The sequence below is a fragment of the Nanorana parkeri genome, unplaced genomic scaffold (assembly GCF_000935625.1).
Source record: "Nanorana parkeri isolate BGI_ZX_2015 unplaced genomic scaffold, ASM93562v1 scaffold915, whole genome shotgun sequence".
Taxonomy (NCBI): Eukaryota; Metazoa; Chordata; class Amphibia; order Anura; family Dicroglossidae; genus Nanorana; species Nanorana parkeri.
In genome coordinates this window covers 631,296-657,007 of record NW_017307183.1, presented here as the reverse complement: position 1 = coordinate 657,007, position 25,712 = coordinate 631,296, and the positions used below count along the sequence as shown (strand labels likewise).

Below are 25,712 nucleotides of genomic sequence, written 5' to 3'. Positions count from 1 at the left end.
GCAATCATGTAAAAAGGGGGGGAAAAAAAAAAAAAAAAAAAGGGGGGGGGGGGAGCGAGAGAGGAATGGGAAGAAAAGCAGGTAGGGCGAGGGAAGAGAGAAAAGAGATCCAAAATTGCAATATCAGTCAGGCACAATATACAGTAAGGTTTTCCGAACCATTTTTCCCATTTATATATGAAAGCGGTATATTTATTATGACTCAAAGCAAACATACATCCATAGGAGCAATGTAAGTTCACAGAAGAGATAACTGCCGATACATTTTGTAGAGGGGTATCTCGCCATTTGCGTGTAAGTAGCAACTTAGCTGCAAAGAGGATATGGAGAACTATAGTTCTAGAGGATAAAGGAAAAACATCAAGGCCACTATGAGAAGGGACCATGGGAACATTTGAGTACTGGGAGAGGAGTTGAAAAACTTGGTTCCGGTAGGAACATAGCGATTTACAGTACCACAGAAGGTGGGGAGGAGAGCCAATTTCTCTGCACTCTTTCCAACATTGAGGAGAGTGACAAGTTGGGAATTTGATCATTTGTAAGGGGTGAGATACCATCTATGCGCAAGTTTATGGTACAGTTCCCAGTGATTAGCACAATGGGTGGTTCTATAGGATTGCATAAATGCTTTGCGCCATTGATCAATAGAGTAGGTTAGTCCCAAATCCCGTTCCCACTTACACATCTGGGTGGTTTTTTTAAACAAGTGTCTGTCACCTAAACGAGAAAAGAATAGGAATTCCCTTGTGGGAAAGGGTATCGGTAAAAAGGAAGTTGTATATATAGAAATCTATAGGAACTGAGAAAGGGATGTGTTGTTGTGAAAGAAGGTGATTGATTTAATAATAGCGATGATAAAACTCTATCTGAGGTAAATTTATAATGGGTAGCCAGTTGAGGAAAGGGAGCTAAGGAATCGCCTAAAGAGATCTTTTAAATTACAGATTCCCACGGTTGTCCATTTGCGCAAGTAAGGGACGGGATAAAATGTGTAAATCCAGATATCAGGGTAGGTATATTATTGGAGGAGATGGAGCAAAAATTTGACTGCTAAGTCACAAGTGTAGCCCTAATCGAGGGATATTGGGATGTGGATTGAAGGGTTGTAAATTTTAAAGCAAGCAAGATATCCAATGGCGGGTTGTTGTTTAAAAGATTTTGGGTAGGGATGTTCAGATACCAAGTACCGTACTCGGTACAAGTACACGTACAGATACTTTTAAAGCTCCAGGACTAGACTAGAGAAAAATTCAAAAGTTAGGAGGCAGCTGTCATTTTTAAGGAGTTTACGGAGCTCCTGGGATTTGTACACCCCCATTTTTTAATGCATTTTTTTTTTTATAAATATATATAAGTGGTGCACCGATACCATTTTCACAAGTACTGTTACTTGCCAAAGTACTTTCAGGTACAAGTACTGATACATTTTTGTTTAGTGTCATGTGACAGTTTTTCTAAAATAATACAGACTAATGATTTCAGGACAGTGGTGGAGAGCCAGAGCCAGGTCACAGCTACAACCGCTGCAACCCTGGTAGTTCTTGTAAAAATGCCAAGTATTGGCACTGGTATCTGGATATCCCTACATTTGGGCCCATAGTTTGGGAGGCGTGGCACCAGTATTGAAGTTGATCGAGAATAGCTGCCTGATGGTAGTGAAGCAGATTCGGTAGTCCAAGGCCCCTCGCTCCTTTTATACATGGTTACATAGGTTGAGAAAAGCCACCTGTACATCGAGTTCAACCTATAGAAATATGAAAAAAAAAAAAACAAGCCTAAACAGAACGCTATGCCCACAATTACCCAATGTTGATCCAGAGGAAGGCAACAAAAACCCCTATAAAGTATGGTTCAATTTGCTCCAACGGGAAAAAAGTTCCTTCCTGATCCCATAAGGCAATCGGATATTCCCTGGATCAACAATCTGATGCTTAATATACCTATAATAACTCAATATCCAGTAATATTCTGGGTAATTTAGGAATATATCCAGATTTTTTTTTTAAACAATTAACGGAAATAGCTAGAACTAGGTCCTGGGGGAGTCTGTTCCACATTTTTCACAGCTCTAATTCTGAAGAATAATTTCCGTAAGCAAAGGTTAAACCTCTTTTCCTCCAGACACAAAGAGTGTTCCCTTGTCCTTTGCAGTGACCTCAAAGTGAATAAATTGCCACCAAGCTCACTATATGGACCATTTATGTATTTATACATGGTGATCATGTCCCCCCTTAATTGCCTCTTCTCCAGAGAGAACAAATTCAGGTCCGCTAATCTTTCCTCATAGCGGAGCTCTTCCATGCCTCTTCGCTGCACTTTCCCCAGTTCCAAAACATCCTTTTTGTGAAATGGTGCCCAAAACTGAACTGCATATTCCAGACTAGGTCTTACTAATGCTTTGTACAGGGGCAGGATTATGTCTCTATCTCTGGAGTCTAGACCCCTTTTAATACAAGAAAGTATTTTGCTTGCTTTAGAAATTGCGATTTGACATTGCATGCTATTATTTAGTCTATGATCTACCATAACACCCAGATCTTTCTCCTTCATTGACTCCCCAAAACATACTCCCCTAGAGTGTATGACGCATGCATGTTTTTAGTCCCCAAGTGCATAACTTTACATTTATCAACATTAATCCTCATTTGCCAGATAGATGCCCAATCACACAGTGCATTCAGATCTGCTTGTAAGTTGGAGACATCCTGTAAGGATTGTATTCCACTACATAACTTGGTGTCATCTGCAAACACAGAAACAGTACTTTCAATCCCCAACTCTGTCATTTATAAATAGATTAAACAGTAAGGGGCCCAACACTGAACCATGGGGGAACTAACAACCTCAGACCATTCAGAGGATGCATCATTGATCACCACTCTCTGAATACGGTCTTTTAAGCCAGTTTTCTATCCAATTACAGATTGAATACGCTATACCTTCTTAGCTTAACTTATACATTAGCCGCATGTGGGGAACTGTGTCAAACGCTTTTGCAAAGTCCAAGTATACTATAGCCACATATAGCCATAGTTATTTTCTGTAACTATAATTAGGGGGAGAGGTTTAAAACTAGGTGCCCACAGGGAGACAACCCAGTATTTAGCATATACTATAGCCACAGCCATTCCTCTGTAATTTATTACTCACTTCATCATAAAAAGAAAGTACGTTTGTTTGACAACTTCTGTCTTTTTGTGAATCCATGCTGACTATCGCTTATAATATTATTTGCAAGCAAAAACAAATGTATGTGATCCTTGATCAAACTTTTAAGTATCTTGCCAACTATTGAAGTTAAACTTACAGGTCTGTAATTACTTGGTAAAGACTTTGATCCCTTTTTAAAAATAGGCACCACATTGGCCTTGCTTCAATCCATCGGTACCAAGCCAGTCATTAGAGAACCTCTACAAATTTAATGCAATGGCTTTGAAATTACACAATTCTTTGAGGACATGTGGCTGTAAGCCACCTGTCCAGGTGCTTTTTTCACCTTAATTTTGACTAACTGTTTCTGGACCATCTCAATAGTCAGCCAATGTGGTTCACTAGAGTATGGCACTGCTATCCCCATTTATGGACTTGAGTTACATCATGTTCCTTGGTGTGCACAGAGCTGAAGAAGGTATTTAATAGATTTGCCTTTTCTTTGTCCACAGTTACCAACTCTGAGTTATCTTTTCAGGAGCCTACATGCTCAGACCTGATTTTTTTTTTTTTTACTGTTAATATATGTAAAGATTTTTTTTTGGGGTTAATCTTGCAATCTTTATGTTTATAAAGGATACTAGCGCCACATCTGGGCTTTTTCCCTTGCCAAACAAACTATAGGACCTGTGTCGGAAGGGATAGGAAAAAGGAGGAAGGGGGTATTAGCGGTAAAGTGTGGAAAATGTACAATCATTTAGGGAGAGTCATCTTCTTAAAGGCCTCCAGTCTATAGAGTACCGAAAGGTTAATTTGAACTAAGATGTTGAGTTCACCAGGAAGATGTTGTAGTAATTATTTATAATTGAGGTTGTGTAAAGCAGTTACCAACCTAGGAAGCAAAATGCCTAAATAAGGAATCTTTGAGGTTTCCCATAAGAAAATAAAATTAGTTTGCAAGTGAGGGGTTAGATTGAGGTCCAGGATTTCAGCTTTGGTAGCATGAATCTTATAGTAGTAAAGATCACTAAAGAGATGGAGAAGGATTACATGGAGACATTTGTTGGGGTTGGTAAGGATTAAGAGGAGGTTGTCCACAAAAAGGCCTATTTTGTGAGTATAGTGACCTATGGTGACACCTGAAATATCAGGTCAGTGTTTTTCCCCATAGTTCTTCTTAGGGTAACGGGAGGACACAAACTAGCGTCCTCCCGTTACCCTAAGCTCAGTATACCGCGAGCTACAGCTCGCGGTATACTGAGACGCCGGAGCGGATCCCGACATGGACGTCGAGATCCGCCCAGCTGCGTGAGTGACAGCTGGCTGTCTATCTAGAGGCAGAGCCAGCTGTACCCGCCCCCTCCCCCGTCCGTTCAGCCAGTCAGCGCTGGCAGATCGGAGCGGGAAGAGGGGAATCCAGCCCCTCCCCCTGTCACGGCAGAGAGCCGTGACACGATCGATAGGTGAGCGAACCCGGTATGTGTTCGCTCCCCTCCCGATCTACTGAGCCGACCTGTGATGGTCTCATTGTCACAGGTCGGCTAGAACTATGAGGTGAGTGGAAATCACTCATCTCATAGTTCTCCTTTTAAGGGTTCCATAATCATCACAAATATGAGGGGATAGGGGGCATCCTAGCCTTGTGCCATTTAGTGAGTGGGAAAGAATCAGTGAGACAATCCAAATTCATACTGAGCAGTAGGATTCGAGTACAAGGAGAGAATCACAGAAAGGATTGGACCAGAAAAGCTGAATTTATGTAGTACTGCTTTCAAATAGCCCCAGCGCACTCTTTTTTCAGCATCAAGGAACAACAATAACAATGGGGTCTTATGTAATTCGACATAGCGTAAGAGGTTTAGAAACTGCAGTATTGAGTGGGAATAATTTTTGCAAAGATCTTCACATTTATTTTTGAATTTAATAAGGAGATAGTTCTATGTTTGCTAGGGAGAGAGAGGTCTTTCGGAGGTTTGGGAATGGCGATAATAATAATGCGAAGCATCTCGGCTGGAAATGAACCGCTAGACATAGATTTGTTAAACACTCTAGTGAGATACGGAATCAAGTTGTCCAAAAAGTTTTTATAGTATTCATTCGGAAAACTCACTCCCAGGAGATTTATGAGATGGAAGAGAGTCAATGGCGGAACGAATTTCGTCAGGGGTGGAGTGGACCAAAAGTTGCGACAGGTGTTGGGAAGACAATGTCGGTAAGTAAAGAGGGTCCAAGGAGTGAATGGATTCTGCAGTAGGTTGGGGGGGTTTGGGGATCTTTACGTTCTTGGTAGATCCCTCTACGGTTACTAAACATTATTATACAAATAAGGCATGGTAGTAGCGTTTAAATACGTTTGCTATGTTTGATGGGTCACAGTGTTTAGTATAAGGCATGGCAGTAGCGTTTAAATATGTTTACTATGTTGGGATGGGTCGCAATGTTTAGTACCCGTAGAGGGATCTACAAAGGAGGCAAGTCTAGTGGTGCAAGAGCAAGGGTTGAGCTTTTTAGCTAGGTAGGAGTTGGCCTTATTAGACAAACATAAGAAGTGAGGAGATTAAGTGGGGACATGATTTTGATGTACAAAATGTTTAGTGGTGATGGCAACATCCACAATACACTTTTTACAGTGAATTCCTTAACAGAAAAGATCAAACCACAAGGGGCGTAGGGGCTTTTTTTTCAGGCAGATCAGTTAAAGTCTGGAACTCGCTGCCACAAGAAGTGGAATCAGCTGAGAGTTTTGAATAATTCAAAAAGCATTTAGACACTTTCCTCAGAGACCGCAACATACAGGGGTACAGGTACACTTAAAAACAAGGACACACAGGGACTCGTGCACACATATACACATGCACAATCACACACAGACACACAAAGGTTGGACTTGGTGGACCTGTGTCTTTATTCAACCTCAAATACTATGTAACTATGTAGGTTGCTTTACATTTTTTTAGCACACATTCGTATTGGTCTAGTGAGACAACTCTTAATTCCAGTCTGTCTACTGTTTGAGACTACTTATTCAATTGTTTGGTTTGTTTAATAGAGGCCAGAAGATTCTCAATTTTGGCTACACAAGATCGCTTAGTGAAAGAGCTCAATTTGATGAGGATCTCTTGGATATAGACCTTGTGAGTTCAGCAATGTAAACCTGTCCGTATCAGTGGAATCATTAATATCAAAGAAAGCTTTTGAGTGTCAGAGATTTGTGATGCAAAGTAAGGATTGGCTAATAAGTGTTAAGCCTCCACAAAGGGCAAGGGTTCGATCTGCATTGGTCAGAAACCGCAAACAATACAGGGGCATGGTCGGACCATGAGATTATTCCAATATTAGTAGAAACTATTGTTTGTAGAGAGACCAAATCTGTGACAAAAGTTAATATGAGATAATGTGTAATAAACGGGAGTGTAAAATGTTCAACACCATCCCGTTCAACACCATGTTGGCAGCGCCAAACATCAAACAGGTCATGTTTAAACAGAACACAGCCAAGTGAAACATGTGAATTCTTAGTTTTAGCCGTCAAATCCAAGAGAGGGTCATAAACCACATTAAAGTCTCCACCCATGATGAGAGCACCATGGAGATAATCTTTAACTCTTAGTAATTTTTTTTTAAAGAATTTGACCTGTCTGATGCTTAGGGCATATACATTAACAATCGTAAACGGAGAGGCATTCATTTCACATTACAAGAGAATATATCTACCCTCAACGTCAACAATAGAATCGATGAGACCAAAGATAAGAGAATTAGATCGCTATCATCACTCGCGGTTTCTTCTTTTCTGAATTAGCCATAAAGAGACGTGGAAAGTCCTTGAAGTGGAAATTAGGGACTTTGGTCTTGGCAAAGCGAGTTTTTAACACCAGAAGAATGTCACATTGGAGGCGCTTGGCTTCATGGAGAAATTGAAACCTCTTCTGAGGGCTGTTCAATCCTTTGGCATTAATGGATGCAATCTTAACCGTCATAATGTGATCAAGGATGAGGTAGCAATAGAAGATGGAAACTTTTGCAGTTCAGTTCAAGATACCAGCAATAATATGCGAGCAGGGTGTAGGAGTTGAGCTCCAAATAGGAAAGTAGGTAGAAGTCCAAAAAAAGCATAGTGACTGATGTGATCTATGATGGGGAATGTGGAAGAAGCAAAGGAGAGTAACAGGAATAAGTAAAATAATGTGGGGGGAAAAATCCCGTCAACTATGGGCAGCAAATGCTGCAGAAGCATTGGGGGGAAAAACAAACACATGCGATGATATCAGTAGTGCTGTGTCCACATGGACAGGACATGCAAATAGGAATGGCATCCATTAATGGCACTCATTGTAACAAGGAGAGAGGTTCCACCAGAGAAATAAGCTGCTAATATTTCAAGTCCATTCCCGCCAGAGCTTTCTTGAAGTAGAGGGAAGCGGAGCAACAGGGGTAGGTGGAGGTAATCACCATTCAGCAAGTAGCTTGACACCCGCTTCAGTAGAAGCAACAGCATACATCTTTCCATCGCGTGAGACCAATAATTTGGTACAATATCTCTATTTGTAAGGGATGTGGTGCTGATGTAATACAGATGCAATAGGAGCTAGCTTTCTGCGATTTTGTGTAGTAAGTTGAGATAAAGCAGCGAACAGAGTGATTCCCTGAAACTGCTCCGATAGCTGGGGCCATAGCTGTCCTTGATGTGGTAAAAGTTGGTACGAGCGAGGACATCTCTGGGTACTATATCCAGGAGAAACTGTGGCCTGGCAAGTCTGTGTGCTTTATCTATAATGAGAGCAGGCTCAGCGACATCAGGTTGCAGCTCCTTAAGTAGTTGAGTAAGGGAGGAAGAAAGTTGTTGCTGCAAAACAGTTTCAGGAATGCAGCGAAATGTAATATTGTTGTGCCAAGAGCAGTCTTCACTTTTTTTGTATGGTGTTAATTAGGTCTGCAGCTAACTATTATTTTCATAATCGATTAGTTAGCCGATTATTAAGTTCGATTAATCGGATTTAAATAAAAAGGCTCCAGTGATGGACTACTAGTTTGTATTGAGTTTGTAGTCCATCACGGGAGCAAGCTTGGAGCGGTGGAAGTAAAAAAAAAAAGTGTGGTGTGCAATATAGTACATTATACAGCGTCGCAATGCAGAATACCAGCAGCTATAGAGGAATACAGCAGATCGCAGCAATAGTAATTATACTATAATGAACTATTGCTGGGATCTGATGTATTCCTCTATAGCTGGTGTTATTGGAGAGGACGGGTATGATGCAGGAATAGGGAGGACGGGTATGATGCAGGAATAGTGAGGACGGGTATGATGCAGGAATAGGGAGGACGGGTATGATGCAGGAATAGGGAGGACGGGTATGATGCAGGAATAGGGAGGACGGGTATGATGCAGGAATAGAGAGGACGGGTATGATGTAGGAATATAGAGAGGATGGGTTTGATGCAGGAATAGGGAGGATGGGTATGATGGAATGGGGTGCAGAGGACGGGTATGATGGTGGAATGGGGTTCAGGGAAGAAGAGGACGGGTATGATGGTGGAATGGAGTGCAGGGATGGAGAGGACGGGTATGATGATGGAATGGGGTGCAGAGGTCGGGTATGATGATGGAATGGAGTGCAGGGATGGAGAGGACGGGTATGATGCTTGAATGGTGTGCAGGGAGGGAGAGGATGGGTATGATGGTGGAATGGAGTGCAGGGATGGAGAGGATGGGGATGATGGTGGAATGGGGTGCAGGGATGCAGAGGACGGGTATGATGATGGAATGGAGTGCAGGGATGGGGAGGGCAGGTATGATGATGGTGGGATGGGGTGCAGTGGACGGGTATGATGGTGGAATGGGATGCAGAGGACCGGTATGATGGAATGGAGTGCAGGGATGGAGAGGATGGGTATGATGGTAGAATGGGGTGCATTGTGGGTTGGGGTGCAGGGATGGAGAGGATGGGTATGATGGTGGAATGGGGTGCAGAGGACGGGTATGATGGTGGATTGTGGTGAACGGTGTCAGGTCCCAGGCTTCGGGGTGCTCGGGGGCACTTACTGCCTGAACATTCCCTCCATGTCTTCTGCTGAACGGTTCAGCCTGGATGCCAGCTCGTCCCCAGCCATAGTCTCCGTCCCCCGGCTGACGGCTGTCGCGCTCACATCCCCGGCACCCGTCATGTGATCGCACCGGCCCGGCCATGGTGTGAGGAAAGCCGGGACCTGGACTTCGGTGGGCGTGGCGTGCGGGGCTTGAGTGTGGAGCTGTGAACAGGCAATGTAATAGATAGCCGACCTAATCGACAATCTAAAACGTTGACGCTTTCGATCGTCGATTTTAATCGACTAAATCGAAACGTTGTTGCAGCTCTAGTATTAAAGTATTAATATGTTATATATATTCCAATCATTTTGAATATTAGTACATTCCCACCATACATGGGCACAAGTGGCAGCCTCTCCACATCCCCTCCAACAAAGTGGAGAGTGATCTGTCCAAATAAGTTTAACCTTACTGGGGTATACCAACTTATAGTTCATTTCCACCATCCGTGAAGATCTGGATGAATCATGAGTTAATTAAGGTATCTTCCCCTTTGTGAATCCGATAACTCTCCTCCTAGTTCCTCCCATTGTGTTAAATATTTGGGCCACTGTGTATCTTCTAACTGAGACAAAATTTTATATATTAGGGATATTCTTCCTCTATTGGCTCCACCTCTTTCAAACATTTCTTCTAGGGGGTGTAATTCCTTTATTGATCTAATAGGTTTTGGTAAAGAACAGATAAAGTGTCTAAGTTGTTGATAGCTCCATTTATCCATATTTGTAAGTTGCGATATTTTACATATCTCATTGAGCGGTTTTAATGTTCCTTTCCCCATCACTTGATGTAGTAGCCATTTATCTCCTCCTGCCCATTTCTTATAATAGGGGTCTGTCATGCCCGGGAGCAAGTAACTGTCCTAGTAGAGGCATTAGGGGGGAATTGTAGTCACTTCCGTATTTTAAATATAGTGAAATCCAAGTTGTTAATGTATTTCTTACTATCGAATACATATCATTTATTGGGGGTCTAAATTGTTTCAGTATCCAACCCACTATCTGTAGATCAATTTGACATATTAATGACTCCCTTGATACCCACATTTTCTTTTGTTGGGAATATCTCCAATCCAACATCCTGGCCTTCACTGATGCTTGATAATGTTGGATGACCAGTGAAACGTCTTCAAGAAAAATACAGCAAGTCCAGTTGCCTTGACTTATTTTTTTACAGATAGACCTCCTCAATATTTAGTTTTGGTCAGGGTTGTATGGGTGATTTCTAGTTTTCTTTTCCCCCCATACATATCTGGTAACAAGTGCACTTGCTACTCTAAAAAACTGTGGTGGGAGTGTTGTTGGCAACATTTGAAATACAAAAAATAAATCTAGGTAATATGTTCATCTTAATCACATTAATTGTCCCTATCCATGAATGTGCTAACCTTGACCATCTTCTTAAATCTGTTTTTACTATATTCAACAAAGTCATATCATTACAATCAAAAAAAATAACAGTTAAATAGATCCCCAAATATTTAAGCTGGTCTTTCCATTAAAACCCAAAACTTGGTTTCAGAGCGCCTACCTCCCTAAAATTTGATAGTTTCCATCACTGAGGGAATTCGCCGGGATAGAAGGCATATTGGCTCTTTGGTAGGTATGATAGTATTGATTTTTTCCTGTATTTTATATGATCCTTTCATTCCCACATTATATAAATTCATATAAAATTCTCTAAAGACTTTAGCTATATCTTTAGCATATATAAACGGGGAAGGGAGGTTAACAAAGTAAATAGTTTGTAACAAAAATAAATATATAAATTTATGGTAAGTCCCCTGTTTTAGTTATAACAGAAACAAAGTTTTTACCCCCTTTGAGGGGATCCCACCATGACTCAAAAAGTCTTTAAAAAAATGTAGTAAAACGTTTAAAATGATTAGATAATTCAATTTAAAAATGCACGCATATCAAAAAACAGACAGACATATATTATACATATAAGACAAAAGCTCGGCTAAATATGGTGGAAAAAAAAGATTTTTTTTATAGAAAATGTGTTTTTTGGAAAAAATTATTTTTTTAGTGTATATAAAATATGTGGTATATGGCCCACCTTCTGAATACCTCTATGCAATATTTAAGCCTTGTATATATTTTATACTCTTTTGTTATCTTGGATAGAGATTTCCTTGGAAAATCAAGAGATTAAATCCTCCAGCACAGGTACATATACGTGTATGAAAGGGGGAGAATAAAAAGGGAAGAAAAAATTCCAAAAGAAAGTAAAAAAAACGTTCATGTAATATTGAAAAGATCCTAAATGGCACTCACGGTAGTGTTTGGCTTTTTCTCAGAGAAAAGTGTACGTCCACAAAGGAGTTAGGTTCAGGAGAGAGTTATCCTTATCACGGTTTTATTCAATGTAGACAGCATATGCCAAAGATCTTTAGCAGCGTGTACCACCTGGTCTCCCAATGACTTTATCTTCGTGTTATATGTGTTATTATACTTCTGTCATAGTGTTCTCGCTAAGTTATTACTTGGTTTATTTCCCCATTCATATGGTCTCTGAGATAACATTTGGAACTTTTGGGCAGTTTCTTAATATTCAGTAGTGGTTTCAATTTTATGTTTTTAACTGTTGTAGTTGTTCAACCGCTAGAGTGTTTATGTGCCTTCACTAATATTTTAATCTGTCCTAATACATTTTCTATTTTTTTTTTAACTCTTTTTTTTCTTCCTTGAGCCCATCTCTATCAGTCTACCTCGTATAATTGATTTGTGTGATTCCCAGAGAGTCGCTGGTGATATCTCTGGGGAATCATTCAAGTGGAAGAAATTATTTAATTCCCGTATTACATAATCCATATCTTCCGCACTTTGTATCAGACATTCGTTCAATTTCCAATTGTTTCTTTTAGATGGAGATCATTTTAAGTCAATAACCATTATCACTGGGGAATTATCTGAAAATAGTTGCTACCGCTATAGAGGCTGATTTTTTTAAGCATCCTAAATAATAATGGTTTAAAAAATATTATATCGCAAATATACATTATGTACTGTAGAATAGTATGAATAATCCTTTTGCATGTATCAATCTCCAAGTTTCAATAAGTTGCATTTTATGCAGTAACCCTTTTATCCTAGATAGCTGTCTAAATGTTATATTGGCTTTGCCTGTTGATGGATCTAGATCAGGCTCTAAAGCCCCGTTCATATCTCCAGCCACTATTATTGTTCATTGCATAAAGTCTAGCAAGCGTGCGGAAACTTGGGATACCAATTGGGCTTGGCCTTGATTAGGGCAATATACATTTACCAGAGTACATTTCACATTTCCTATCTGACCTTTCAAGAACAAATATCCCCCTTGTATATCTGCTATCATGTCTTCCAATTAAAGGGCATACTCTTATTAATTCCTATAGCCATCCCTTTTTCTGGAGACGGCAACCCGCAGATGCAGCAGTGCCGTCCGTCCGTTTTTTTTACTACGGGCGGACGGCAAGAGGTTAATAACGTCAGAGAGGCTATAGTACCATTGGCTGTACTGACCTGTATATAAACTAGTGGTTGTAACATGGGTTAAATTAGTTTCCTGTAAGAACATGATATGTCCTGAATATCTTTGTAATTCCCTGTACAATTGGTGTCTTTTACCACTAGAATTGAGCCCCTTTACATTACATTAAAAGATATCTCATTTAACATCATTTAAATTCCTTTCCATACAATACATTTCCAATTTTTATCCCAGGTTGAGAAAAAAAAAACCCACGACACATTGACTTATACGCGCACACAATACATTTCCTTACATCCCACGACATACAACTTTTGCCTAGCAATTAGTTCCCCAATTAGTGCTAAATTGGGAGCCATGTTGACTTATAGGGGGTCTAATGTTCGCATAACATGGATTGGAATCCAGTGTAATCGCAAAATCCATCATATTGTCTTTCTTATTTCTTTTCTTTTTTAACCGCTTGAAGACCAAGTGTTTAGACCCCCTTCCTGGCCCGGCCATTTTTCAGTATTTAGCGCTGCGGTACTTTGACTGACATCTATTTTGCCATGCAACGCAGTACTGAAATTAATTTTATACCATATTTTGGGGACACATAGAGCTTTCTTTTGGTGGTATGTAATCGCCACTGGGGGTTTTATTTTTTACTATATTTCAGAAAAGTTACTGAACATTTTTTTTTTTACATTGTTAGAAAACAATTATTATTACCCAATTTTTTGGTAAAATATAAAAGACTGGGTCACGTCGGATAAATAGACACCAAACATGTCATGCTTAAAAATTGTGCGCACCCGCAAAAAACTACCATACCCAAAATTGACCATAGGCGGCGCTTTAAAAGCTTTTACCGCTCATCAATTTTGTGTTATCAGTCTCAACGGCCTTAAAATTATACCTCCTCGCTGCGCTGTTCGCTGCAATATGTAACATGTCCGGCGTAAGGGGACGCAATTGTCGTTTTCACAGGTATGTTTTTTAAATTATTTTTTATGTGTGACTTACATTTTTTTTCCTTTTTTTTTCACTTAACTTTATTGCTATTACATAAGGAAACCCGGGAGGGGGCGCGGAGGGAGGAGAGGGCACGGGCCAGCAGCACATACAAGCGATCCACCGGCTCTATAGCCGGCGGGTCGCTTGTGTGGTAGCAAGCATTGGTGCCTGTTTTTATATTGTCGGTGTTTCCCGGACTCGCGCGCCCTGCGCAACGCGCTGGTGGGTGTGGCTGAGCAGACGTCTAAAGACGCCCGCTCAGATCTAGAGAGCTCCCGCCGGCCGTTTGTTTGCAACTGCCGGCCGGGAGGTAGTTATCCTCTCTCCTCATCTTTAATACTTTAATTCTTTCTCAATACATTCTTTTTTATATCCCTTTTCCAAAAACCTTTTAGCTAATTTTTCTGATCCCAATAGTTACATAGTATTTGAGGTTGAATAAAGATATAAGTCCATGAAGTCCAACCTAGTGTGTGTGTGTGTGTGTGTATAGGTCCCTGAGTGTTCTCATTTGTAAGAGTACCTGTACCCTTGTACATTACGGTCTCTCAGGAAAGCGTCAAAGCTTCTTGAATGATTCCAGACTATTTGCGGAAATCACTGCTTGAGGCAGCGAGTTCTATACCCTAACCACGCGAACTGAGAACACCCTTCGCCCCTTGTTTGAATTTTTTTTTTCTACCAGTTTTAGGTGGTGGTCTCTGTTACGGAATTAATCTTAAAGAGTTTGTTGCTATGACTATTGATCATTTTGTACATGAAAATCATGTACCCCATACTGCACCGCATACTCCAGGTGAGGCCGAACCAGTGATGTGTAGAGTGGCAAAATTATAGACTTGTCACTGCAAAACATTCCCTTCTTGATGCAGGACAGGATTCTACTAGCTTTGCTTACAGCAACCTGGCACTGTAATCTATTATTCAGTTTGTGGTCTACAATGACCCCCAAGTCTTTCTCGATTTCCGACTTCCCTAGCGGCATACCCATAATTGTTCAGTTTGTGGTCTACAATGACCCCCAAGTCTTTCTCCATTTCCGACTTCCCTAGCGGCATACCCATAATTGTATAACCCATTTGCCTATTTTTAATCCCAAAGTGCAGAACTTTGCATTTATCAACATTAAACCTCATCTGCCACATAGTTGCCCACTCCCCTATTTTCTTCAGGTCCTCCTGCAATGTTATACTATCTTGGTCTGTTTTCTATTACCCTCCCAATTTTGGTATCGTCAGCAAACACTGAGATATCACTGTTTACTCCATCCCCGATGTCGTTAATAAACAGGTTGAAAAGCATGGGGCCAGGCACAGAACCCTGAGGTACACCGTTAATGACACTAGCCCAGTCTGAAAGGGCGCCATTTATTGATACTCTCTGTACCCGTTCCTTTAGCCAGTTCTCTATCCATGTACACACCCTTCCATCTATGCCCATAGCTCTCAGCTTGTATAGTAAGCGTTTGTGTGGTACCATATCAAAAGCCTTTGAGAAATCCAGATATACCACATCCACCGGCCTCCCTCCATCCAGATCTCTACTTACCCCCTAGTAAAAAGTCAGTAGGTTAGTCTGACATGACTGGTCTTTCTTAAACCCATGCTGAATCTTGGATCTTTTTTATTTTTCACTATTAGTTTATCCAGATCGTCCGGGACCAATTCCTTAAATATCTCAATGTGCTTATTGGGTTAATTAGATGGTTTAAACAAAGATTTATTGGATATATGGCTATATGTTTTTCCCGTATTTCCTTGATTCTTAATTGGATAACATTTGGGATAAAAACAAAAGGCTCCACAGAAAAAAATGAAAGATTTTATATTATGTAATTAATCTTGCATCATAATAAGGACCCAAGAGAACTGAAGTTTGGGGGAACTGTAAAAGTAAAACCACATTGGAAAGGCAGCAATACAGTGAGGGATCTACCCAAGAAAGGATTGTTTGAACATATAATTTGATTTGAATTGTTTTATCAGCGATTTTTAAGTTGTAGACTGTAACATAGTAGTGGTTTTATAGGTTTATATTTATAGGTTAATATTTGAAGAGAGTATAAATGGTATGATGGGTTACTCTGTGATTACCCCGGGTTTAAATCTGCCACAGAATTTTTACTTTTCCTGCTGAATAGAACATAGGTGTGTGATATCTGCTCAATATCAAAGGTTTATTGTAAAACAAGGGATTTATATACAAAACTAAGAAATGAATGGCGGAACATTAAACCAATAAAAATCATGCACATGTATATTAATAAATGCTACTATGGCTCATAGAACGGTCATACAATACAGGTGGTTACAGAAAATTAGATAAGAAAACACAGTTTTAATGATACAAGAATGCATCTGCGAACAAGTGAAAACGGTTCAAGGCCAGTTTATTCAGAACCTTCTAAAAAGCCCAGTTTTACTTGATCAAAATATTAACTATATACAAACCAAGAATGAGAACAAGATTAATTCTCCTATCATGGTATTTTAGGTATTTGGAGTTTTATTGAGCTCTTTACTAATAATAATGGAATATTTATTCAATGAGCAGTTTGTCCAAATAGATTAAGACCTCTTATTTTAATTTATATGGACATAGACACATTTAATATTTAAGTGATTTACCTTGGGGATTTTAAGTGTAACAATTTCTGGTGATAGGGAAATACTGATATTTAAAGTGACATTGAAGGCAAAAATGTTTTTCCCTCAACCCAACATTAATTAATGCACTTACCTTTAAATGATGTCTCTTAATCCGATCATCTTCTTCTTTCCTGTAGTTTTCAGCCTTCTCTCCAGCAGTGCGGCGAGTCTCCGATCCAGCGCTGACAACTCTGAGCTTGCTGGCACTTCCTGTCCCACTGTGTCTGCATGCGGGTGCATGCGTCCATATACTTACCTTGTGTCTCTCCCCGCGTCACGGCCGAAAATGTGAACTGCTCATGCGGCCGCCCGAGCAGTTTCACATTTTCGGACGAGAGCGCGCGGGGAAGACAGGTGAGTTTAAACCGCTGTTAAAGCGTTTTTAAAAAAACTTTTTGCATATATCTACTGCTTGCTAGCAGTAGATATTTGCAAAAAAAGCTGAGGGTTTAGAAACCCTTTAACTTCTCAACAATAATTTGACCCCAGCTCCCTGACGAAGTCCATCGACGTAACGCATAGGGGCAGAGTCAGTGACGTCAGAACGCCATGAGCATCGAGGAGAGTTGGAGACGATCCAGGGCAGGCGAGTCTGACATGGGTTTTTTAAATGTTAACGTGAGTGCATAGAGCATTTGTAGAGCCACAGGAAATCTCACCGCTCCCATTCCTTGGCCACCATCAGGACTCCCCAGGTCCTGGTCTAATAGGTGCGTCTCCACCTTGGAATGTAGTAGCATCTGAACAGACCACACTATCCAGAGAATTCCAATACTTCCAAGACTTTATTGAAATTCACAGCAAATCTAATATAACAGTGAATTAAAGTGGGTAAACCAGCAAATACCAGCACCGCACACCCCCAACCAGCTACAACCTCTCACATGTTTCACCCCTAGGCTTATTCATAGAGGTAACAAATACAGATCAGTATCTCACTTAAATGTGTTCAAAAACTCCACCCTACACAGATGCAGGAAGCAATGCTTACTGATGGATTGGTTACCTTGAAACTGGCATAAGGGTCAGTAGAACACAAAGAAACTTCTAATCCTATCATACATATTATAATCTCCATACCAACAATATCAAATGAAGTCCAATGTTTTAACTCTGCAAACCACAATCTCCCTGTCAACTGTGCAGGGTGTGAAACAGTGCACAAAAGATAAACATAAAATAAAAAATAAAACTCTCTTGAGCATACATACAAATGTATAAACAAATAAATGCATACATAATTGAGTGACTATAACAGATGAGTGGCTCTTCTCACCTGAATAGACCAAAATATCAGAGCTATAAAACACATAGCTTAATCACCATGAACATATATACATACATATTTTACAACCATATCTACAGCCCAATGTGTCAAACAGGAGAAGGATGCCACTCATTAGTTAAAGGTAAAATTAAAATAACACATGTAAATTAATAAATCAAAAGTGTATGTACAAAAACTGCATCCACAGTTATAAAAATGTGTAGGTGCACATTAAAAACAATATATGAATATAATCGGAAAAATAATCACAAACTAACCTCTTAATGATGATGTATTACCCATATATGAAATATCCAATGTAAAGAACATTTTTAACCTACAATATCATATAAAAGACGATAAATGTCCAACATTAAATATTCTAAATTAGTTATTGGGACATCTCATTAATATATATCAATCGTAGGCATAGTCTCCTAGAAATAGTATCCATCCATTAAATAACCAATGATTACTAAACATTTTTATAATCATATCTTATAATAAAACGTAAATAATATATAATGCGCTAAGAACATCAAATATGATGGATATTATCTGGAAACTACACTACTAAGGCTAGTTAGGCGAACAGAGAAACCCTAAAAAAGTAGCTGAATGGTCCTATTTTGTTTTTAAAATACTATATTATTTGAAGAACCATCGAGAAAAAGATCTGCTGTCACAGGTGTCTCAGGCGATTGCCCAGAACCTTCTTCTCAATATTTCAGAGAATGCCAAAAGCACAAATGTATTATCAAGTAATAAATAAAGACCAAAAACCATCAAAACTCGTAACTGTTCGGATCACTCGTAATAGTATGTAAACTCCGACTCAAAGTTTAAACATTTGGAAATGCGAGTGTCTAGCTTGAAAATCCAAAAAAACGTCCCTTTTTGACGAAAGGGAAGCTCGATCCCCTCCTCCTTTAAAGGTGTATCAACTCTTTTTATAATCTGTACCATCATACTCTTAATATTACTATTATTATTAGTAATATTAAGAGTATGAAGGTACAGATTATAGAAAGAGTGATACAAAAATGTAACAAAGACGGAACTGTAACCATCTCACAGAGACGTCCAGGCCATCCACGAAAGTTAACACCTCAACAGGAGTGTCTTCTGATGAGAAGGGTTGAAGAAAATCGCCATGCAAGTTCACTGCAGTTAGCTAAAGAACTAGAAAGTGAAAGTGGGGGGTGATTGTTTCCCGTGACACAATACAGCGTACACTGCAGAGGAATAGCATGCATTGGTGTCGTCCACCAAGGAAGCCTCTCCTAAAGCCCGCGCACAAAAAAGCCTCCCTACAATTTGCCAGGGCCCATGCTGAAAAAGAAGACTACTGGGACTCTACTCTGGAGTGATGAGACCAAGATCAATGTTTTTGGAACTGATGGCTTCAAAACTGTATGGCATCACAAAGGTGAGGAGTACAATGGAAAATGCATGGTGCCAACAGTGAAACATGGTGGTGGCAGTGTCCTTCTGTGGTTACATGATTGCTGCTGGTGGGCTGCATGATTGCTGCTGGTGTCGGGGAGCTGCATTTCATTGATGGTATCGAGAATTCACAGATGTACTGCTCTATATTGAAAGAGAAGATGCTACCATCACTTGCCCTTGGTCATCGTGCACTTTTCCAACATGACAACGATCCAAAACAAACCCTGTTGCATTTCTGAAGAAGAGCAGGGTGAAAGTGATTCAGTGGCCGAGTATGTCTCCTGATCTGAACCCAATCGGACACCTATGGGGAATTCTGAAGAGACAAGTTGAGCATTACTCTCCATCCAGGCTCTAAAAGAGGTCGTTCTTGAAGAATGGAAAAAGATAGCTGTTGCAATATTTTGCCAACGTGTTCATTCCATGCCTAGAAGACTTGGTGCTGTCTTTACAAATCATGGAGGTCACACAAAATACTAGATGTAGCTTTTATTATGGGGTGTGTTCATTTATTGCTTCACCTTATTTGAGTAAAACTGAAGATTCTGTAATCTAAGTTATATTATTAACCTTACTTTCATGTAATGAGCTAAACAAATGTTCTATAAAACTCCAAGTTTTGTCAAAATTTTGGAAATCGTTCAGGTGTTCACTGAGATACTGATAAAAGTCTTACTGTTCAAAGGGGTCTACTAATTTATGCTGAGCACTGTGAGATTATATAGATAGATATCTATAGATGGATATCTATATATACAGTATATAGATGCATACATACACACACACTCCCTCCCCATCCCCCACTCTTTCTCACCCTCGCCTCTCTCCCGCACTAAGAGGAAAAGCTGCCCGTGTGCGCTCAAGGCAGTTAAATACAGACAGTCCAGTGAAACAGGCACTCACGGTTGTTGTAATGGAGCAACACAGATACATTTACTGGTTGATGTTTTGACAAAGCGCTGATTCACTGTTTCTTTCTCCAGTCTTGAGATAGATAAGCAGTGCCTTGTCGAAATGTTGATCAATAAATGTATGTTGCTTCATTACAAGCCCCGTGAGTGCCTACTTCCCTGGACTATTTACTTGGATATCGATATAATTTTTTAATTTTTTTTTTACCCAATTTAGAAAGGAAGTTGGCAGATCTAATGACATATCTAGTAGCTTTATTTTAGTCCCATCAGTGATGTTCATCATTTTCACAGGGTTTTCTCCCGTCTACCTCTGCACTGTAAGTAATCAGTTATTTTTAGATCTGCTCTTACACCTCATTATGAAGTGGCCTTGGGATAAATGCATTAAAACATGTGTTGAGATGCTATCTGAAAAAAATGTTTCTCTTCTGTTCATTGAACGACACAGCGTAGAGATCGTAGATCTGGAACCACAAAGTAATTACACCTGAAGAAGGATGCTAAGCAGAAAACAAAAAAACAGCCTAAGACAAGCCTTTGTTGGTGGTCAACACCCCACCTGCTGACCAGCCTCCAGTTTTTTGCCAAGCATCAGGAGTAAGGACCTGGAATATTTCCTGGAATTCTTTTTCCTTTTATTTGTACATTTTTTTTTATTTTTTTTTCTGGTGGATCTTCAAGCAAGAGACTGTGTGACATGCTGAATGTCTATAGATCCTTGTATGCTTTCCCAGCCAGCCATCAAGCGCATGCAGACTCTCGCCACTGCATGGTCGGCTGGGACTGCTCTGGTTCTCTGGAGTGGCCTGTAGGTTTTCCCAGTGTGGTACATATGACTGGGGGTCTCGACTGCCCAGTCACAGCATCGCACACAGGCTGGCAGCATTCCGGCTATGGCTGGTGGTGACCCATGTCCCCTTGCAAGCCTTTGTCGACTCCTACCTGATGTCAACTCGCGTTTGCTAGGGGTGATGTCGCTCAGCTGGACCTACTGCTATTGCCCCATCTGGGTAAGTATGTAAACCTGGGGGTCCGGAAGGCTGTTTGGGCCATTCGGTGATGGAAAGTGGGAGCTGGCTTGTTATTGTGCTTCTCTGTTTACTGTTATCTGCCACTGGCTGCAGAGCTACTTATCTGTCTGAGGGGGACTGTTTCTGGATCTGCTGGGCTGCGGTGCTTGTCTCTAATGGCACTGTGGCCGCACCGGCTTAGGCAGCTGACAGTGGCTCCTGGACTCCGGGCGGGGTTTAACTGTCGGGCTGGGGATAGAGGTGGTCGTTGTCATCTATGGACCACAGTGCCAAAGTATTTCCTTACATTCTTTCCATTGATGATTTTATCTACAATGAGGGGCAGCATCCTACCAAGTCCTTTTCGGTGCCCAAGCGTTTCTCTGTCAGGTACCCTTTTGAGGAGTCCTTCGTCAAGAAGTGGTCTTCACTGCCTTTTGTGGATCCACTGGTTTCACGTCTTAACAAGGTCACGGTCATTCCTGTGGCAGGCTCCCCATCTTTCAGGGTTGCTACACATAGGAAGGCAGAGGCTACTTCGCGGACCATGTATGCCATTGAGATTCTTGGGATTTAAAGTGACATTAAACCCTCAGATTTTTTTAACATAAAGCAATACTGTAATGTGTGCCTTACTGTAATCCATGGTTGTTTCCCTTCTCTTTGCTGCTCTTCCTTTTTAAATCTGTATCTGTTCTCATGCTGGGAAGAACTTCTGTTTTGCAGCAGACTGCCTTGTCTCTGAAATGGATACATGGTGTCTGTGTGTAGGTTCACAACTTGAGCCAGCACTACAGGAAGAGGCACTCAGCTGCAAAGGGAAGTTCTCCCCCAGCATGAGAAGAGATACAGATTTAAAAGGAAGAGCAGCAAAGAGAAGGGAAACTATCATGGATTACAGTAAGGCACACATTACAGTATTGGTTTATGTTAAAAAATCTGAGGGTTTAATGTCACTTTAAATCTTGTGCCTTCAGTCCTTTAGGAATTTGCAAGAGATTCCGTTACTCACTTTGTCTCAAAAGGTGGCATTTCTGGTGGCTGTCATGTCTGTGCGGAGGGTGACGAAGCTGGCGGCCTTGTTGGCATGGCCCGTTTTTAGTCCTGCATAGAGACTAGGTTGTTCTTCGTCCCAGGCTGTCTTTTCTTCCTAAGTTGGTTTCTGCTTTCCACATTCATGAGGATATTGTTTTGCCTTCCCTGTGTCTGAAGCTGGTTCATTGGAAGCAGAGAGCTCTGCATTGTCTAAATGCCGTTCGGGTCCTGCATGTTTTATTTGGATGCCAAGGCGTTGTTTCCCACGACGGATTCTCTTTTTCATGGTCCACGGAAGGGTCACATGATGTCTTTTGCAACCATATCTTGGTGGATTCGCAATAGATCATTCTAGCTAATGCCATTTGGGGTAAGGAACCCCTTTTCCATTTCCCGGCTCATTCTACAAGGGCTGGCGGGTCATCCTGGGCTTTTTGTCACAGTGCTTTGGCCACTTGGAGACCACTTGGTCGTCTGTTCATATCTATTCTAAGTTTTACAAGGTTAATGTGTTGACATCTGCGAATGCGAGTTTTGGGCTCAAGGTTTTACAGGCTGCCCAGCGGTTGTTTTTTTTGGGGGGTGGGGGAGGGGGTTATCTTTTGATGTCCCTGTGGGTCCAGATGTACGATCTCTACGCTGTGTCCTTTAATACACAGAAGACAAAATAGAATTTTGTTACTCACCGCAAAGGACATTGAAGGACACAGCACCCGCCCTCTCTCTGTGTGTGTGTCAGTTTTTCCTTACTGCTTGTTACCTACTAGAGGCTGGTCAGCAGGTGGGGGGGAGAGGGTTGGCCACCAACGAAGGCTGGCCCTAGGCTGTTTTTTTGTTTTGTGCCTAGGGTCCTTCTCCTGTAGATGGCGCAATTACACTGTGGTTCCTGATCTGTGATCTCTACTCTCTCTCTTTCAATGAACGCAGAGAAAAGGATTTTATGGCGAGAACAAAATTCCTATTTTTGTCAATTGCTCTTTTAGGAGTTCTGTTTGTCGAATGAGCAGCAAAGAAAAGATCTCTGTGCAAGATCAATCAAAGGAGAGGAAGACATTAGGCACTATAACGGTTGGTGGTGAAGAGGACTCTTCCAGTTCAGAAGAGGAAACTGAATTACCCAGTGGTAAGAAAGAAGTGTGGGGGTTTTTTTTAATTTTTATTTATAATTTTTTTTTTTTTATGAATATTTATGTAGAAGTTCCCATCTCTCTGCAAAACATGACATTGAACCTTATATTGTATAGCAAATTATCTATAAAGTCCAATGAGGGCACCAAACAAAACGGTCCGAGTGCCCAAAAATGTTTAAAAATAGAATTGATTCACAAACAACAACACTACTAATGTGTGCGTATATGTATATGTCCCCGTGTGAAGGTGATCACATGGGGACATATACATATACGCACACATTAGTAGAACCATATACATGCACACAATAGGTTGGACTTGATGTCTTTATTCAACCTCAATTACTATGTAACTATGTAACAACGCAGCACAGCCAACACATTCTGAGGGCTCAAAGATCTCCCCCTTTTTCAGCTGTAATCTGTAAATCTGTGTTTTTGCAGGGCTGGCCTGTAAATGTGCCCTGTCACCAGACACTGTGTGGCACTTTGTGCAGTGTGTGGTCAGCCGCAGGGTGTTTTCAGGTCCGGGACCGTGGTCCATTAAGTGGAGCCCTGACCTTGAACAGATTCTAAGGAGATATACTCACCTGGAAGGCGATGCTTGTTTTCTATATCTCACATGATCTCTCCTGCAACCATATGGAGGACCAAAACACCCTCAGCTAAGCAGAAGCAATGCACCCCACACATTGCATTGGGCACTCTCTCACTGCTGCTGCAAGTTTTGTATTGAGGGGCATACATGGCCAGTGGGCACACCAGGGTAGTGAGCTCAGGAGTCACTCAGCCTGGCCATGTTTTTGGCAAGAGCTCTACCCCCTTCCAGGGCACCATTACTATTTCTGTGCTTGTGCACATACATTTACAGAGAGAACCACATGTGTTGACCCTTCCAAAGGTCACGTGTGTTGTATGGTGATTTGGTAGCACCCTGAAAAGCTCTTACTCACTATTATCGGTTTGCCCAAAAATATCCTATTAAGCTTAGCTTCCTCAAAGCGAACCTCAACCCCAACTTTAAAGCACTGTTTACCTTTGCAGGCCCTACTTTGCATCCTGCTGTTTCCACATCCGGGCAATTTCCTAGCCTCGGTGGACATCAAGGATTAGTATTTGCACATCCCAATTTGTCCTGCCCACCATCGTTTCTACTTCCACGCATTTTGTTGCATTGGTCTACCTACTGCATCCTGGGTATTTACCAAGGTGCTAGCCCTACTTCGGTCCCATTGGATTCCCATAGTACAGTATTTGGAGGGCCTCCAGTTCAGGGAACAGTCAACAGAAGCCCTCTCATCTCTAGGGCACATTTGGATATGTCCTGAATCTCCTGAAGTCAACGCTTAATATGAAGTATAAAATTCTGCTCAGAACGAATAAACATTCACCTTACACTTGTCTGTAGTACCAGCACCAGCCAGTACTTCTTTTTTTTTTTTACTAGTGTCCCTAGGTGATGGATATCCTCTCTCAACACAATTTTTTGTTTTGTCTGCAAGATCCTTCAAGCAAGCTTCTCTAAACCTCAGTGGTGCTTCCAGCAGCTATCCAGATTGGATTTCTCTATAGATATTCTGATACCAGTATTGGTGCAGTTACTGGGCATTTTTACGAGTATTTGTACCATGAAAATGCCATGATACTAAGCGCCAATACCGGCGCTTAAAAATTTCTAAATACATTTATCTGCCATAAGCTCCCGCACTTGCTGGCGACCTCGGCAGCCTTGTGGGAACCTTGTGGCGCCTGTTTGCAGTGCAGGCCAAACACCACTCCTCCTTTCTGCCTCCCGCACAAACATGTTGAGACCCACACCCGTCCGCACAGCCCTGGTGAGACTCGCACTTGTCCGCGCAGCCTCCTGAGACTCCACATAGCCTCCTGAGGCGCCGCGCAGCCCTGGTGAGCAACAGAGTTTGTAGCGTCATATAATTCTGCGTTGCTGTATAATGTATTGCTGGGATTTGTAGTCTATAGCTGGTGTTCTGCATTGCTATATAATGTATTGCTGGGATTTGTGGTCTATAGGTGGTGGTATTCTGCATTGCTATATAATGTATCTTTGGGGTTTGTAGTCCCTCTACAACCTGAAGTCAGTGGCAGAATTACCAGGGCCCCTACTGTCCTAAAATCACCAGTTATTTTAGCGAAAATGTGTCACATGACACTAAAAAAAAAAAAGTATCGGTAATTGGTATCAGTGAGTACTCAGTGAGGAAAGGTATCAGTGAGGAAAGGTATCTGTAGTGGTACTCCGTCCTGAAAAAAGGATTTCCAAGTTTTTTCTCCTTAGCAGACCCTTGGAAGACCGGACCCAGATCCCACCAGGAGGAAGATGCTGGGCTGGCCTGCAATGTGTTTAGCTCCCTTTTTGGCACAGTGTGCAGCATGTGTGATTAGCCACAGGGTGCTTTACAGGTCAAGGGCCATGGTCCATCTCTGGAGCCTTAACCCTGAAGACTTCCCTTGGGGAATATGCCCATAAGGAGAGCAAAGATTGTACTGCATGTCCTCCCTTACCACTCCCGCATTTGTGGAGAAG

General features: G+C 41.2%; 1 protein-coding gene across 1 annotated transcript in view; it reads left to right on the top strand.

Annotated features, from left to right (window-relative positions):
• The window catches only part of LOC108794937 (protein phosphatase 1 regulatory subunit 12C-like), a 76,834-nt gene extending 53,041 nt beyond the window's left edge, over positions 1-23,793 (top strand). Inside the window, exons 8-9 of the mRNA XM_018566088.1 lie at positions 23,021-23,160; positions 23,612-23,793. Of these exons, the coding sequence (XP_018421590.1) occupies positions 23,021-23,160; positions 23,612-23,793 (322 nt within the window). The remainder of the gene's footprint in view (positions 1-23,020; positions 23,161-23,611) is intronic.
• Positions 23,794-25,712: the final 1,919 nt, after the last annotated feature.